The sequence below is a fragment of the Pan paniscus genome, chromosome 14, assembly GCF_029289425.2.
Source record: "Pan paniscus chromosome 14, NHGRI_mPanPan1-v2.0_pri, whole genome shotgun sequence".
NCBI classification, from domain to species: domain Eukaryota; kingdom Metazoa; phylum Chordata; class Mammalia; order Primates; family Hominidae; genus Pan; species Pan paniscus.
Window position 1 is genome coordinate 115561061 of NC_073263.2, and position 17754 is coordinate 115578814.

Sequence of the window (17754 nt, forward strand, 5' to 3'; positions counted from 1 at the left end):
CAGAATGGACTTTTATCCAGGGAAGCTCCAAAGGCACTTCTGAAGGGCTCCGTCTCTTCCCATTTTCTTCAGAAGAATGGCTGTGCCCAGTCATCGCCATGGCAACCCCAAGACACTCTCGTAAAGCCAGACTGGGCGCCTGACAATGCCCCTCAGCCTGCAGTTCTTTTTGACGAGTTATTTCAAAGAACCCGGAGTGTGCATTAACATAACACAAATGACTCTCACTCCTCGGCCTGGAGGGCAGCTGCGCCAAAGCCTTTTGGAAGCACTGTCAGTGACGGAGTGATATGAGCCCCAGTCTCTCCGGGGCAGGAGACCCCTCACAGTTTTCTAGTAAGTAAACTCACCCAGTCATCAGCATGGGTTGTTCATTCCCACTTGGAAGTAGCCAGATGCAAGGATATAATTCTTTAGCTAAACATGTTCTCAAAATCAAAATAGCTGTTTTGATCAAAGCACACGACCCATGCTTCTGAACTGAACGGTGCAGTCACAGCTGCAAGGATGTCTTCTCTGATCCCCAAGCTGCTCCTTATAACCTGGTGGAGTCACAGCCACACGGACATCTTCTCTGATCCCCAAGCCGCTCCCTTATAACCCAGCTGCCCCATGCTTCCCCCGGAGGCCGCAGCACTGAGGCCCTGCCTGGCACACTCTCCCTGGCTTCTCTCTTCCCACCCCCGACATAAATCGCCATGGCTTCCTGTCCCTGTGCATCCCACCCCGTGCCATGTCCTCGTGTTCAACTGCAGTGGTCCTCCGAGTACGGCCTGGCCACTTAGCTGGAGCTTTTCAGAAACACAAGTTCTGGTTGTGCTCTGGACATCCTGGGGTCGGCACCCACATCTTCACACGCTCAAGTTGAGGGGGAAACTTGTTGATTTTAAGAGTTTGTTTTTCTTGGCTGACTCCTCTCTTCCTCAAATCATATCAATAAACACTTTCTAGGCCTCTTACCTCAGTTAACACCCATCTTCTGTATAGCTATTTTAGAAAATTTTACAGGAAGAGAAAAGCTTTCTCAGTATTTCCCCCTCTCGAAATCCTTAATTTGTACTCTTTTGTGGAGTGCAAGCTTCCCGGTTCATCTCTAATTAAAAAGCACTCCTGCGAGTCCACGCAGGGGGACCGCCGCCTACATGCACTTCCTGGACAGCGGGAGCATTTAGCCAACACCAGTTCACATCCACGCACCACCAAGGACAGAAGCTCAGCTGCCTGCACACCAGAGCCCCAGGGAGCATCTCCTCCTCAAACTAAGCAGGAGGAAAATGGGAAGGTGATGTACATGCTCAGGACATAATCTACATACAGAAAAATTCTCTACACGCGGGAAAATAGGACGGTGATGTACACGCTCGGGACATTGTCTACACACAGAAAAATTCTCTACACGCGGGAAAATGGGACAGTGATGTACACGCTCAGGACATTCTCTACACATGGGAAAATGGGACGGTGATATACACACTTGGGACATTGTCTACACATAGAAAAATTCCCTACACGCGGGAAAATGGGACGGTGATGTCCACGCTCGGGACATTGTCTACACACAGAAAAATTCTCTACATGCGGGAAAATGGGACAGTGATGTACACGCTCGGGACATTGTCTACGCACAGAAAAATTCCCTACACGCGGGAAAATGGGACAGTGATGTACACGCTCAGGACATTCTCTACACATGGGAAAATGGGACGGTGATGTACATGCTTGGGACACTACACACAGAAAAATTCCCTACACGCGGGAAAACGGGACGGTGACGTACACGCTCGGGACACTGTCTACGCACAGAAAAACTCCCTACACGCGGGAAAACGGGACGGTGACGTACACGCTCAGGACACTGTCTACGCACAGAAAAATTCCCTACACATGGGAAAACGGGACAGTGACGTACACGCTCGGGACGTTCTCCACACATGGGCAAATGGGAAGGTGACGTACACCCTTGGGACATTCTCTACACCAAAGAAAACACATCAGTGCCAAGTAAAGCAACAGAAGACATTACCAGAGTGACTTTTCCACAATTTTGGTCCTGAAAACCTCCTCCTGGTCCAGGTTCACCGTGCAGTAGCAATCCCTCATCTTGCTTGGCCCCGGGTAAGAGGGAAGGTTTTTGGCTTCACCTAAAAAGTAAAAGCGACATACATCAGCAGCAGCGTAGAAATGTTTGTTCCCTGCTACATCGCAGACACGTTTCCAGCCTTTGCTTGTGTGCATTCACTAGCTCTCTATAAAGCCTTGGTTTTTTTGCCACCACAAGTCAAAATGTGGATGCGCACCCCACGTGTACTGCCGAAAGGCGAGGGACATGCACGCCACCCTCTAATGCAAGTCCCGCAAGCAGGGACCTGCCAGCCTGGGACTCAGGATTGCTGTGTCTTGTTTACCTGCATTAGTCCCTTTATTTTAATTTTTAACATACAATTTTCCATCTCTGACCTGCTCGCGTGCACAGTTCTGTGGCATTAACCACGTTCACCGAGTTGTGCAACCATCACCACCGTCCTCTCCGGAACACTCTCGTCTTCCCAAACGGAGACTCGGTCCCCGTTCAACACTCACTCCCATCCCCCTCCTGCGGTCTCCCAGCGGCCCTCACCCCACTTTCTGTCTCTGTGGATCTGACTGCTCTGGGGCCTCACGTCGGCGGGATCCACAGGACGTGTCCTTTCAGCCCGGCTCACTCTACTCAGCAAATGTCCTCCAGGGTGGGCCCTGCTGTGGCCGCTGACTGGATTCCCTTCTTTTTTAAGGTTGAATAACTTTCTGTGATGCAAAGGGACCTCGTCTTGCTTATTCATTTATCCACTGAGTCCCTTTTTATTTTGAGTTTTATTTTATATTAGGTCAAAGTTGGAGCCAGAATTCAAGGAAAGAGCTCTTTCTTGTGGACGTGAGTTAACTGTAAACTCCAGCTGTTCGAATTGCCAGTAAAGAGAAGCGTCCCAGAGAGACCTAAGCTAGGTCCACGTCTCCCTCCTTCAAGCCCACAGAGACGCCACCTGAACGTGCTTGAAGGAAGTGGAGCCAGTTCCTGGCTGGCCCTGCAGACAACGCCCGTGATCCCGGACTCCTTGTTTGCCAGGGGTCAGTCTGGAGGTCATAACTGAACCCCAGCTGCGACTTCTCTGCTGGAAGCTCGGAGCATGCCCCAGCGGCAAGCCTAACGGCCCAGTTTACTGGAGAATAGGGAGTGAGCAGGAAGGGATGAGTGACAGCTGTCAATCCAGACAGCGGATGCCCAGTTTAAGTCCATTTTGTAAAAAAAACGCCTCAAACACACTCGCGCCTCCCCAGGGCCTTTTCTGCCTCCGTCATTTGGCTCTAAAGACGCCTGGCAGTGGTGTCTCCACGACGCAGGACGAGAGGACAGATGCAGGCGCAGGCACCACGCTGAGACCACACCAAGGCTCCTGCTGGCGCCACTCAGGGCCACATCACCTTATTCTTGTTGAAACAAACAAAATCAAAAACGGGAGCAGAGTAGAAGTTTCTCAGGACCCCACTTCCGCCACTCCGCGCTGAACGTTTCGCGTCAACTCGGCAACCGCACACGTCATGGCTCACATGGGGCGGTCGGCTCATTTCAAAGATGCCAGTTTGCAAACTGGCATGCCAGCAACTCCAAAGGGCAGAGATAAACTCAGTTTGAAGCTTTTTAAAGACTTTTCATCCGCAATATTAACCTGAGGCACTGTGAGAAGGAGCAGAAGCCCCAGGGTCGGGACGAAGCCTCCCGTGTCCGCGCCGCGTATCTCTGCGTGTGGAGGCGCCGGCAGGACGAAGCCTCCCGTGTCCGCGCCGCGCATCTCTGCGTGTGGAGGCGCCGGCAGGACGAAGCCTCCCGTGTCCGCGCCGCGCATCTCTGCGTGTGGAGGCGCCGGCAGGACGAAGCCTCCCGTGTCCGCGCCGCGCATCTCTGCGTGTGGAGGCGCCGGCAGGACGAAGCCTCCCGTGTCCGCGCCGCGCATCTCTGCGTGTGGAGGCGCCGGCAGGACGAAGCCTCCCGTGTCCGCGCCGCGCATCTCTGCGTGTGGAGGCGCCGGCAGGACGAAGCCTCCCGTGTCCGCGCCGCGCATCTCTGCGTGTGGAGGCGCCGGCAGGACGAAGCCTCCCGTGTCCGCGCCGCGCATCTCTGCGTGTGGAGGCGCCGGCAGGACGAAGCCTCCCGTGTCCGCGCCGCGCATCTCTGCGTGTGGAGGCGCCGGCAGGACGAAGCCTCCCGTGTCCGCGCCGCGCATCTCTGCGTGTGGAGGCGCCGGCAGGACGAAGCCTCCCGTGTCCGCGCCGCGCATCTCTGCGTGTGGAGGCGCCGGCAGGACGAAGCCTCCCGTGTCCGCGCCGCGCATCTCTGCGTGTGGAGGCGCCGGCAGGCGTTCCCAGCAGCACCCGCTGCTGCCCACACGGAGCAGCTCTCAGGGTCTCACTGCTTGCGGCCATTTCCCGCCAGTGCCCCCAACACACAGTCTACCTCTCTGGGCCTCAAAGTCCTGAACTGCAAAAGCAAGAGACACGGCAGCTCTCGAAGGCTCCTCCGGCTCTGAGACGCCTCTAATTCAAAAGGTTCTGGAAATTTTTATTTTGGGAATCATTAAGGAAGCATCAATGATAATCGGTTGGTGGGGAAAAATGAGTATTTCCTGATAGGCACTGGACCCTCAGAACACCTCAACACGGCGACTCTCCCGGGACGCGCCTTCTTCACCCGCTGCATGGGAGAACACAGCTAGGCTGCTACGAGGCACCTGGCTCCAGGCCAGGCCTCAGGTCGGTCATCCCATGTCAAAAGACAGGCTTTCTGAAGGCTCCCACCGATGTGAAGATCCCACACGCAGCACACGCAGCACACGCAGGCAGCACCGCACACACATGCAGGCAGCACACGCAGGCAGCACCGCACACACATGCAGGCAGCACACGCAGGCAGCACCGCACACACACGCAGGCAGCACCGCACACACACGCAGCACACGCAGCACACACACGCAGCACACGCAGGCAGCACCGCGCACACACGCAGGCAGCACCGCACACACACGCAGCACACGCAGGCAGCACACACACGCAGCACACGCAGTCAGCACCGCACACGCAGCACATGTAGGTAGCACCGCGCACACACGCAGCACACGCAGGCAGCACCGCGCACACACGCAGCACACGCAGGCAGCACACACACGCAGCACACGCAGCACACACACGCAGCACACGCAGGCAGCACCGCGCACACGCAGTCAGCACCGCACACGCAGCACATGTAGGTAGCACCGCGCACACACGCAGCACACGCAGGCAGCACCGCGCACACATGCGGCACACGCAGGCAGGGTGTGTGATGAGTTCACAGGCACGAAGGGGAGAACATGGCCGGCGAGCTTCTCCAGAGAGGGAAGGGAGCCTGGGGGACGGCAGTTGAGGTTCCCGGAGCAGACACAGCCTTCCTGGTGGCCACGGCTGCCCCTGAATTTGAGGGCAGCCGCAGCACACCCAGCAAGTCGGACAGGGGCCCCTCCAGCCTCCCGGCCCTGTTTTGGAACTGACGGCTTCTGCAGCAGATAGAAGTCCTTACCCTCAAACACAGCTTGACTTTGCTGACTTTCCTTCTGACACCTTTACAGTGTGACCTGACGCTGACCATATTTCCCTTGGGATTTTACTGGGTTTTTTGTTTTTGTCTTTGGGAGTTTTTTGTTTTTGTTTTGTTTTCTGGGATTTCTTTGTTTTTTGCAACAAATGAGTGTAGATATTTAGCTGTAAGTTCCTGTGTTTCTTAAAAGGAGAGAGAAAAAAGCTTTTGAAAGTCCTGTGGGAGATGGTGTTTGTGGATAATACGGAACTGAGATTTGTTCCCACAGGGCCTCAAATCACAGCAGTAACAGCTGGGTCTTCCGAAGGTGGACACTGCAGGACGGAAACACACAAGCTTTCTGTGGACTCCCTGTAAGACAGACGCCGTACGACATGAAAAGGCCGGATCCCCCTGCGCTGGCGCCAACACACCGGATTCATCCCTCCCTGCCTGATGATGCCCAGTCCCACCGCACTGGCACCAACGCACCAGGTTCCTCCGTCCCTGCCTGACGATGCCCAGTCCTACCGCACTGGCACCAACGCACCCAACTCATCCCTCTGACCCTGCCTGAAGATGCCCAGTCCTACCGCACTGGCACCAACGCACCCAATGCATCCCTCCGTCCCTGCCTGACGATGCCCAGTCCCCCCACACTGGCACCAACACACCGGATTCATCCCTTCCTCCCTCCCCACTCAATGATGCCCAGTCCCCCCACACTGGCACCAACGCACCGGATTCATCCCTCCCTCCCTGCCCGACGATGCCCAGTCCCACCGCACTGGCACCAACGCACCGGATTCATCCTTCCTCCCTGCCCGACAATGCCCAGTCCCCCCACACTGGCACCAACGCACCGGATTCATCCCTCCCTCCCTCCCTGCCCAACGATGCCCAGTCCCCCTGCACTGGCACCAAGGCACCGGGTTCCTCCCTCCCTGCCCGATGATGCCCAGTCCCCTGGCCCCAAAACACACCAGGTTCCTCCCTCCCCGCCCGATGGCCCCGTCTTTACCTCCTTCTCCCTGTTCACTGTCATCTGGGGCTGAGACTGTTTCTTTTTAATCTACTTTTGCTATGATGCATTTAATAAAAAAAAAAAAGTGGGGGGACAAAATGCAAGCCCATTTCCCTGCCTCAGGCTTCTGATGCCATCACCTCCAAGGCACTGGTTTTGTTTCCAACTGTTAATAAAGCATTGAAACAGAAAAAAAAAAAAAAAAAAACTCCTGAGAAACGTCCTGGTTGCTATGACGACAGCAACACCAGGGAGCCTGCTGGACGCACCAACATCCAATGAGCTGCTCAGACCAGGAGGGCTGGGGCTGCTACAGCACGGCCTGGCCACCGTGTGTGCCACATGCACCAGGACCGAGCCTCTCCCTGCAGCCCCACAGCTGAGCGGGACGGGGGCTGCCCCAGCTCCCAAGCAACTGTTTCTTCTCCACCGCACCCCAAACAGTTCATTCAGTTACCTTCACCAAAGGTGCCTGTTCTGTCTCTCTTAGAGGAAACACGTTTTCTCTTTTTTTTCTGGTGCACAGAGACATCCATATAAAAAGACAAAGCTGTCTGTGGTATACAGTAAGTACCTAATTATCTGTTGCATACATGGATGAATAAATGAATTAAAAGAAAAGTAAACTGGTTTCATCCTAACAGCCAAATAAGTAACAGTTCTCATGACCACTTTTCCCACAGACCATGCCTCTAAAACATATGCGGTGTGTTCACCAGCCGGCAGACTGATGAAGACAGCCAACACAGCACCTCGCATCGGCTCTGAAAACTCAACTAACAGGAGTAAAAGGCAGCACTTAAACACATTTAATGTAAACAGCATAACACCGCAAAACCTGATTTCCAACTCCAGGGATCAGGCAGTGAGTAACAAAACAAAGGCCCTGATCCGAAGCGTCATGACTCCCACGCCCACGGCAGCCCTTCTGGGCCATGGAGGGAAGCTGCACCCTCAGGGTGAGCACAGGCCCAGCCCTGACCGAGGGTTAGGATGCCCAGGCTTCCCTGGAGGCCCACACAGGGTCTCCAAGTGCTGACAGCGAGCTGTCGGGGGCTGCCCGCAGCACCCGGAGCCACACCCCTGTACCCAGGAGGAGCTGTGAGGGCATGGGGAGGTCTCCACAGACCCCACCCAGCGCTGCTCCTCCCTGCAGGCATCCTGGGGAGAGCCCTCAGGCGGGGCTGGCCTCATGTACTGCTCAACACAGCAGCGGGCGTCTCCCAGGCGCTCAGCAGCTCAGCTCAGCGCCCAGTGAAGAGGGCGGAGGAAGGAATGAAGGCAGCCACGGGTGAGGACGAGGGCCCAGGGCTCCACTGAGCAAAGCTCCTGGCACCAACCCGGAGAGAAGATGTCCTGGAGGACAGAAGACGTCCTGGAGAGGCCAGGGCTGTGCTGGGACTGGCCGCGTCCACCCAGGCTGGGCGCTCTTCTCTTTCCCGCGTCATCACGGCGTTTTACTCAACTACAGGTCAGCCTCACTGAAATAACGTGGAACAGGTGATGGCGACAGCCCCAGTGCACGGTCCAGCGAAAGCAGCCCCGTGCCAGCAATAAAGCCCAGGGCCTGCTGGGGAAGGAGACCCTGCGGGAGAACTGGAGGAAGTGCAGCTCTCAAGGCTCCCAACTTCAGCCTTTTAGTCGTCCCAACGCAAAACATTCAAAGGGGCCTAACAATTTTGCTAGGCACACAGCGTCTTCTAACAACATAAAGTATTTACCGGAACAATAGTCTTGTGACTAAAATATCTGAATAAAGGATGAAGAGCCCCGTCTACTTTGGGCTATTTAGAAGCCTGGAACAGCAACCCCAGCCCCGGCCCCTGGGATCCTCACTCGAGCAGGTCCTCCTCCAGGCCCTGGCAGGGTCTCAGTGAGGCACAGAAGCCTCTGTGCCATGCGTGGGTAGAGACCCCTCTCCGGGCTCTGAGCTGCTGACTGCAAGGCCCGTGTGCCCCCTGGCTCCTGTTCGCCTCTGGACACGGGGGCTCCGTGACTGGCCTCTGAGCGGGCCTGAGTGCCCGTCCGCACTGGCCTCCCCACCCGGCACCCTCCGTGGGATGAGGCTGCACATCTCGGTGGGCTGACTGCGGTGCAGAGGCCATAAGAGGAAGAGGCGGGGGGGCCCCCAGGCAGGGGACACAGCGTCTTGAGGACACAGCATGACCCTGACCCCCACGACCCCTGGCAACACAAGGGCCTTCCTGAAGGGCCTGCGAAGCTGCCAGAAATAGGCAGAACTTGGCGAGGCCGTGGGAGTGGGGTTTCCTCTGGGCCGAGTCGAGGGCAGACGGCACCTGCTCTATCCTCACGCTCAGGAGGGGCAGAGGCCGCTGGGCTTGGATGGAGCCAGGCCCAGGTCTTGTCCAGGGCTCTCCAGGGCACCATGCTCCTCCCTCAAGAGGACTCCTGTGGGTTATGAATGACAGAAGCCCAGGCTGCCATCCTCAAGCAAGGCACCCCCCAATCCTCCTGGCCGGGAGGGGCTGCTGGGAGCCCCTGGCACCAGCGGGCTTCTGTGGGCGGTGGAAGGAGGAGAGCGCTCTGCGGGCTGATTCCAAAACTCACTGGGTGACACCACCTGCCCAGGGAGGGCCCAGCACTGCCGTCCAGGGGGTCTGCCTCTCGTCCAGTCTCCTTGAGAGCACCTCCAGCTCCCTCCAGTCTCCACGGCTCTTCAGAGGGCACGGGAGGTTCTGCCGAGGGGCGGGTGACCAGGGCTAGATGTTAAACCCTCCCAAATAATGGGCATATTCAATGTAATTGAAACTTCCACCACAGGGAGAATGAGTCTATGGTGACGGGGTGGCAGGAGGGGTCCTAGAAGGAGCCCACTGTGCTTATTGGAGGCCTGACCCCGACAACGGCTGAAACAGGGGTCTCCCCCAGGGGCCACTGAAACAGGGGTCTCCCCCAGGGGCCACCTCCCAGGGCACGCTTGGATTTCACTATGGGCTGTGCAACTGGCATCTGGTGGGCAGAGTGCAGGGTGCCTTCTGTTCAGTGTCCTGCTGCACACGGTGCCCCAGGGCACAGGGCCGTCCACCTAGAACACCAATAGTGCTGCGTGGCAGAGGGCCATCCACCTAGAACACCAAGAGTGTCCCACGGCAGAGGGCCGTCCACCTAGAACACCAAGAGTATCCCACGGCAGAGGGCCGTCCACCTAGAACACCAAGAGTATCCCACGGCAGAGGGCCGTCCACCTAGAACACCAATAGTGCTGCGTGGCAGAGGGCCGTCCACCCAAAACGCAACAGTACCCCAGTTACACGCTCCTGGTGCAAATGACCCTCCTCTCGTGCTTGGTGCAAAGGCTGTTAGCAACGGGCCACAGAGGAGATGCTGCCACATCACTCCAGAGACTCATGCGTCCCGAGACCCAAGTGATCCCTAAACATCTAGGAGGAGACCTGGCCTTGGAGCCAGGTCAGCCAGAAGGTTGTCCAGGCCAGGCCTCCCCAGGGCTGCCCAGTCTCCCGATGCAGTATAACCCTCAAGGCGCGGGGGCCGCATCACCCAGCACTCTGGAAATGCTGTCCGCCGACCACGGCCACCAGCGCATGCACTCTCGCAGTTCCGACTGCCTGTGAATCCAGATGGTCTACAATGAGCCGCTGGGGAAAATACTTCAAGTCCTGAGATGAATGGAGCAGGAGTGCCTCTGGAATATCCTGAGAAACACGACTCCAAACCCTGTCAGCTGGTTCTAACTGTGCTCACTCTTATAAACAGGTAATAAAATATGGGAAAGAAGGCGATTGCAGACAGGGGACCTCTCCTCCACAGAGACGTGTCCACCAGGAGACTGAGGCAAATCCTACGGGTTCAAAACCGAAGTTTCACTGGCGGCTGAAAACACCCAGGGAATAACGAGGAAAGAGAAGGCAAAGGTGGGCTGAAATGAAGCCGCCCTTCTGAGTTCACAAAGGAGCAGAGACACACCGGTGCTGCACAGGAACCCCCAGGGCCCCCGTGTTCCTGGCGCAGCAGAGCCTGCCCCGCATCCAGGCTGCATCTCCTGGGGCTGTGACTCCTCTCCTGAGTCCACACACAGGACCTCACACCTGCACTCACCGGCTGCAGCTGCACACACAGGAGAGCTTCTCACAGGACAAATGCCTGGACCCCACCCAGAGATTGCCATTCTTTGACTAGGACGGGCTCCAGGCAGTAAGAACAGACATTCGTCTTGATTAGAAAGCCTGCAGGTGGTTCTGGGTGCAGCCAGGACTGAGAGGCATTACTTACTGCTGAGAACTGAGAAGGTGTGAAGATGCCCCCACCTCCTCGCCCCACTCACCAGGGAGCTGCAGGTCTCACAGGGGCAGGCAGGAGGCCCGAGACGTCCACGTCTGAGACAAAGGACATCACCACAACAGCAGAGCCGGAGCTGGAGCATCTGCAGGTGCCCTGGTTTGCCTCACGCAGTACCAAATTGGGATTGGGAACCCAGTGATGCCTGCACACATATCGGCTGCACCTCGGGAGCAGGGTCTGAGCCTGGGGAACCCTAGTCTCTTATAACGGGCAGTGGCAACAATGCTGACATCTGCCTCAGAGAGAGATGCTTTCTTCCTGATCACGGACAGTGGGCAAACCTCCCTGTGCTCCGAGGCTCCGAGGCTGCTCCCCGGGTGGACACATGCACTTGAATGGAGAGTGCGGAACAAAGGGAACTGGGTCTTTCTCCCTTGATGCGCCGCACTGAGATAAAACCATGAAGAACATCTCCCAGCAGCGTCCCGTCTCTGGAGGCAGCCCCAGAGAAGGAATGGGGGGCAGGGAAAACAACTTTCCTTAACCCAAGCGACTTTTAGTTCACACCCAGCCTGTACGCGAGAGGGGAACGGACAGGCCTGGGGCTGCACCCCCAGGTGGGTGGTCCCAACAGAGGTTTAACAACCTGGTTCTCTAGGGGAAAAATGCATGCACGAGCTCAACTAGGTTAACTAAATCATACATCACACTAGTGTAAAAGATGTGTAGCACACAACTCACAAAAAATAATGAGATACACAGTCCTCTATTTCAAACTCACAGAGCTAATTGATTCTCACAGCAAACTCTTGTCTCTAAGCCAATCCTGGGCTGCATTTAACCAGGATTTGACAAACAGAGGCAACGCACCCTCTGCTAGCTCGTTCTCAAAAAGTGCGTCATCACTGAGTGTGATACGTGTCGACCATTAAAACATTTCTCCCACTCATACAGATTATATTAGGCTGACATCTCTTCTGGCTTCCACACTGGGAATGCTGGCGCTTCACTCATTCATCAATGTCACAAGCAACTTTGTTGAATCAGGTAAAGTTTTAAATGCCAGAAAAACATTGTCTTAATTTTTTTGTGCTATTGCAGTGTAACTGCTATAGACAAGATTATTTAATTCAGGTTAGCAAGATTAGATGATCAACAAAACCTTTGTTCAAACGTGAGCTCAATTTCCTCCGATGTGTGGCCCTTCCTGATTTCTGTGGTGTGAACATTCCTGGCCGATTTCAAGCGACCAGTGTGGCCCCAAAGCCAGACAGAGGACAGCAGGGCCCCGTTCAGAGGCACCCACACCTCCAGATGCACCCAGCCAGACAGCCTGGAGCCCAGCAGCAACGGCGTGCAGTGAAATCACAGGAAGTGCTGAGTCTGGAGTATTTATTCCCTTCCTCCTCGCGGGGAAATCACAGGGAAGTGGTGAGTCTGGAGTATCGATTCCCTTCGTCCTCGCGGGGAAATCACAGGAAGTGCTGAGTCTGGAGTATTTATTCCCTTCCTCCTCGCGGGGAAATCATGGGGAAGTGGTGAGATTGAAGTATTGATTCCCTTCGTCCTCTTGGGGAAATCACGGGGAAGTGCTGAGTCTGGAGTATTGATTCCCTTCGTCCTCGTGGGGAAATCATGGGGAAGTGGTGAGTCTGGAGTATTGATTCCCTTCATCCTCGCGGGGAAATCACAGGAAGTGCTGAGTCTGGAGTACTGATTCCCTTTGTCCTCGTGGGGAAATCATGGGGAAGTGGTGAGTCTGGAGTATTGATTCCCTTCGTCCTCATGGGGAAATCACAGGAAGTGCTGAGTCTGGAGTATTGATTCCCTTCATCCTTGCGGGGAAATCACAGGGAAGTGGTGAGTCTGGAGTATTGATTCCCTTCGTCCTCGCAGGGAAATCACAGGAAGTGGTGAGTCTGGAGTATTGATTCCCTTCGTCCTCGCGGGGAAATCACAGGAAGTGGTGAGTCTGGAGTATTGATTCCCTTCGTCCTCGTGGGGAAATCACGGGGAAGTGCTGAGTGTGGAGTATTGATTCCCTTCGTCCTCATGGGGAAATCACAGGAAGTGCTGAGTCTGGAGTATTGATTCCCTTCGTCCTCGTGGGGAAATCACGGGGAAGTGCTGAGTGTGGAGTATTGATTCCCTTCGTCCTCATGGGGAAATCACAGGAAGTGCTGAGTCTGGAGTATTGATTCCCTTCGTCCTTGCGGGGAAATCACGGGGAAGTGGTGAGTCTGGAGTATTGATTCCCTTCGTCCTCTTGGGGAAATCACGGGGAAGTGGTGAGTCTGGAGTATTGATTCCCTTCGTCCTCTTGGGGAAATCACAGGAAGTGCTGAGTCTGGAGTATTGATTCCCTTCGTCCTCGCGGGGAAATCACGGGGAAGTGGTGAGTCTGGAGTATTGATTCCCTTCGTTCTCGCGGGGAAATCACAGGAAGTGCTGAGTCTGCAGTATTGATTCCCTTCGTCCTCTTGGGGAAATCACGGGGAAGTGCTGAGTCTGGAGTATTGATTCCCTTTGTCCTCGCGGGGAAATCACAGGAAGTGCTGAGTCTGGAGTATTGATTCCCTTCGTCCTCGCGGGGAAATCACAGGAAGTGCTGAGTCTGGAGTATTGATTCCCTTTGTCCTCGCGGGGAAATCACAGGAAGTGCTGAGTCTGGAGTATTGATTCCCTTCATCCTCGTGGGGAAATCACGGGGAAGTGGTGAGTCTGGAGTATTGATTCCCTTTGTCCTCACGGGGAAATCACAGGAAGTGGTGAGTTTGGAGTATTGATTCTCTTCCTCCTCTTGGGGAAATCACGGGGAAGTGGTGAGTCTGGAGTATTTATTCCCTTCGTCCTCAGCCTATGTGATGGGCTTCTGAATGGGGGCTGTGTTTATCTGGGCATAAAACTCCTGAAGATTGGCAGCAGGAGTCCACGCAGAGACCTCCTGGAGATGGGCGCGCTACACGAGCTTTTGAAATGAGCAAGTTTCCAGAGCTGGCGGGATTGCTGGGGCACCTGGGAAGGCAAAGTCACCTGCACCCACTCTGCAGCCCCGGCCTGCGCCTCTGGAGGGAGGGCCCTGGGCAGTGCCAGCAGGAACAAGCCTGCCTCAGAGCCCCAAGTCTCAGTGGAGCTCCTTCCAGGCTGACATGGGGCTGACGGCTCCCGGGGCCAGCAGGGCGCCCGCCCGACACCACCACAACCCGTTTCAGTCACAGATAACTTCAGACAACTTATCAGAGGGCCTTGGAGGGCCGGAGGCAGCAACACACACAGCCTGATTCTGGGAGCAGCATTTCCTTCCAAAAACCTTAAATCGGATAATGAGCCGGGCGCGGTGGCTCTTGCCTTTAATACCAGAATTTTGAGAGGCTGAGGCTGACGGATGGCTCGAGCCCAGGAGTTGGAGACCAGCCTGGCCAATATAGCGAAACCTCATCTCTACTAAAAATACAAAAAATTAGCTGGGCATGGTGGCGCACGCCTGTAGTCCCAGGTATTTGTGAGGCGGAGGTGGGAGGATCACTTGATCCCGGGAGGTGGAGGTTGCAGTGAGCCATGATCACACCACTGCACTCCAGCCTGGATGACAGAGTGAGGCCGTCTCAAAAAAAATAAAAGGAGAGAGAGACACATCAGTCACAGATACACACACAACAAATCTAAAATAGACATGTGAAGGCCTACACAATTAAGAAATAATATTTTGGAAATGTCAATGATTAACGTGCCTTTAGACTTAAAAAAATCTGCTGTGTGACTTATTTTCTAACACCTCAGCCGCACACCCTTGAGCCACAGTTCTGCTCACTCTCAGGCCCACATAAGGAAGGTTCTCAGTCTCCCCGCCCTGGAGCTCCCAGCCATTTGCTCTGATCCCTTCTACAGCAATTCTCTTGGGCTCCTTCAAGCGTAAGCCTCTTGCCCCCTAGAGAAAGGAATGCCTGAAGAATCACACTTTGACTTCCTTATCTGAAGGCCATACTTGATGGATTTGAATAGATTTGCACATTTAAATTCCCAAATTAATTTTCTTTTTTTTTTTTTTTGAGACGGAGTTTCACTTTTGTTGCCCAGGCTGGAGTGCGATGGCGCAATCTCGGCTCACTGCAACCTCCGCCTCCCAGGTTCAAACAGTCTCCTGCCTCAGCCTCCTGAGAAGTTGGGATTACAAGCGTGCACCACCATGCCCAGCTAATTTTGTATTTCTATTAGAGACAAGGTTTCTCCATGTTGGTCAGGCTGGTCTCGAACTCCCGACCTCAGGTGATCCGACCGCCTTGGCCTCCCAAAGTGCTGGGATTACAGGTGTGAGCCACTGTGCCTGGCCCTAAAATTCCCAAATTAATTTTCACATGGTAAAATGTTACCTGGTTACTAATAACAATAAATAAGATTATGGAAACAAAGTAGAGACAATCCGTAAGAAATAAATAGGGATTAAAAACTCCACCATATGTGAAGTTCATAATTACCAGCACAGCGGTGCAGGGACAGCCCCCAGCTCCTCCTCCCAGGGCAGCAGAGCCTGGCGAGTCCCGAATCCCTGGTGGAGCTCCCCTCAAGCCTCCCAGCAGGGCTCTGTCCCCGAAGCCTTCTGCTCCTTCGCTCCTTCCTGCTGCACTTTCTGCTACTTGCACAGCAATTTCTAATAGTTCTCATTAAAGGGGCAGAGCAGCTGAAAAGGGTGAAGAAAATAAGAGACCAAGATGGCAGGGATGTTCGGAGAAGAGGGGAGAGGAGGGGAGAGGAGGGGAGACGAGGGGAGAGGAGGGCAGACGAGGGGAGACGAGGGGGGAGGAGGGGGGACGAGGGGGGAGGAGGGGGGACGAGGGGGGAGGGGGGGGACGAGGGGGGAGGAGGGGGGAGGAGGGGGGAGGAGGGGGGACGAGGGGGGAGGAGGGGGGACGAGGGGGGAGGAGGAGGGACGAGGGGGGAGGGGGGGGAGGGGGAAGGGGAAAGCTGCACAGAATGAAGGTGAGGACCTGGTGGAAACCTCACAGAGGGTGATTTGAATACAACCTGATCTTCCCTGGCATGGAGGGCAGGAGGCGGCCACCTGAGCCCTGCACAGCTGCCCAGCAAGCCCAGGCCGAGGACCAGGCAGAAGGTGCTGTCCGACCCAGCCGCAGAACTAAGGAACGCCTTTAGCCCCTGCTCCCAGCTGCAGAAGAGTTGCCTGGTGACCCAGGAAGCAGGAGGGAAGGGCAGGCCTGGGCCAGCCCCGCACGGACATCAGCCGCACACGGACATCAGCCGCGCACGGCCGCCCCACAGCCTGCACACAGGTGTTCACGGCACGTGTGTGGGTGTCTTGATTGACACCACACAACTCCCTGCTTTTAAAGGGTGCGATCCCGTGGTTTTTAGTGTATTCCGAGTTGAGCAACCGTTATCACGATTGATGCAAGCATTTCCGTCCCCCTGAACGAAACCCACCCTCCTCCCCCAGCCCCCGGCAACCACGAGTCCACTCTGTGTCTCTGTGGGTCTGCTTGTCCTGGACATTTCATGGAACGGGACCACACGGTCCTTCCCCTTCTGTGCCTGGCTGCTTTCACTGAACGTCCTGTCTTCAAGGTTCGCCCGTGCTTAGCCCGTCACAGCTCTGCCCATCTTCCTGGCCGGATGATATTTCATGTCACGGATGGAACGCATTCTGTGTATTTGTTAATCACTGATGGATGTTTGGGCTGTTCCCAGCTTTCGGTTGTTGTGAATGGTGCCGCTGTGAAGTGTGCACAAGTTCCCGTGTGAACACGGACAGCTTTGGGATTCTCTTGATTATTTACCAACGGGTGGGGCCACACGGCAACAGGTTTAATTACCCTGGGAGCCACCCGGCTGCCTGCCCAGGGCCGGGCCTCCACACCTGCCTGCAAAGCACAAGCGCTACCATGTCTCTACACCCTCGCCAGCGCTTGTTACTGTCTTTTTGGTTATATATTTGCTTTGAGTCAGAGAAATATCTGTCTTTAATTTTGTTTTGTTTTGTTTTATGATGGCAAAATGGGGGTACATGATTGTGGCAACAGTTTTGAGACAGTTAATATTTTTGGTGAAAGACCAGACAGATGAAGAAACTGTCTCTGAAGAGAAGGGACCGAGGCTCCTCCCTGCGTGGCAGCAAAAGGTCCACAACACATCACTTTGGGTCTCCTGACCCAGGAGATTCCGCTTCCGACCAGGCAGGCTTGCTCCCTGCGCTCATCACAGCGTGAGTCTGGGTTCACTTTGCCCACACTGGAGCATGGGCTGTGAAACTACAAGAGAAAAACACCTCACAGCAGAGAGCCCACGTGACAAGCACACATGCCTGATGGGCATGGGCGTCTCTGCAGCAGGCGCAGGCAGTGAACACGCAGACCCTTGCTTCCTCTAAATTCACAAGGCTGGCCCTCAGGTATGCGTAACAAAAAGAAAGCCAGTTCCCTTTTCCTGGAGAAAATTCAAGACGTTCCAGAGCCTTAATCTACAACTCCAGTTCAAAGTCTCAAGTAGAAGGTGGAGAGAGGTGGGAACATTCTATTTTTGAAGGTTTCCCTATAAAATCTGTTACATACATATATATGCATGTTTTTTGGTGGTGTTATTGTTCAGTAATACCAGAAATGCATGATAGAAAACTTTCAACTATAGGAGTCCAAGATTAAAAATTAAGAGTATCCCTAAAGCCCCATGCCCATCTGTAGACACACTCTCTAGAAATAACCACAGTTACTAATTTCTTAGTTTTTTGAGCTAGCATTTCAACTTTAAATAACAGTCCCATTGCTATTTCTTAGATCAACTTAAAATCAGCTGCTGGCTCCCTGCTGTGAAAGATGAAGGGTCTGGGGCCACATGGGTCCCCCTCCACTGTCATGTCCCAGATTTCAGTGGAAAG

At 54.8% G+C, this 17754-nt stretch overlaps 1 protein-coding gene across 7 annotated transcripts in view; it reads right to left on the reverse strand.

The window, feature by feature from the left end:
* The window catches only part of RASA3 (RAS p21 protein activator 3), a 171054-nt gene that overhangs the window by 109632 nt on the left and 43668 nt on the right, over positions 1 to 17754 (reverse strand). For 2 of the 7 annotated variants that reach the window (XM_063595994.1, XM_063595995.1), the window contains exons 1-2: positions 2618 to 2819; positions 2024 to 2141 (exon numbers count right to left, since the gene is read on the reverse strand). The exons of 1 other annotated variant lie outside the window; for it this stretch is intronic. In XM_063595994.1, coding sequence (XP_063452064.1) covers positions 2024 to 2141; positions 2618 to 2819 — 320 coding nt within the window. Of the gene's footprint in view, positions 1 to 2023; positions 2142 to 2617; positions 2820 to 6605; positions 6741 to 15343; positions 15547 to 17754 lie in introns of those variants that run through there. 4 more of the 7 variants (XM_003832117.5, XM_063595996.1, XM_034937078.3 and 1 more) reach the window with 3 other exon arrangements.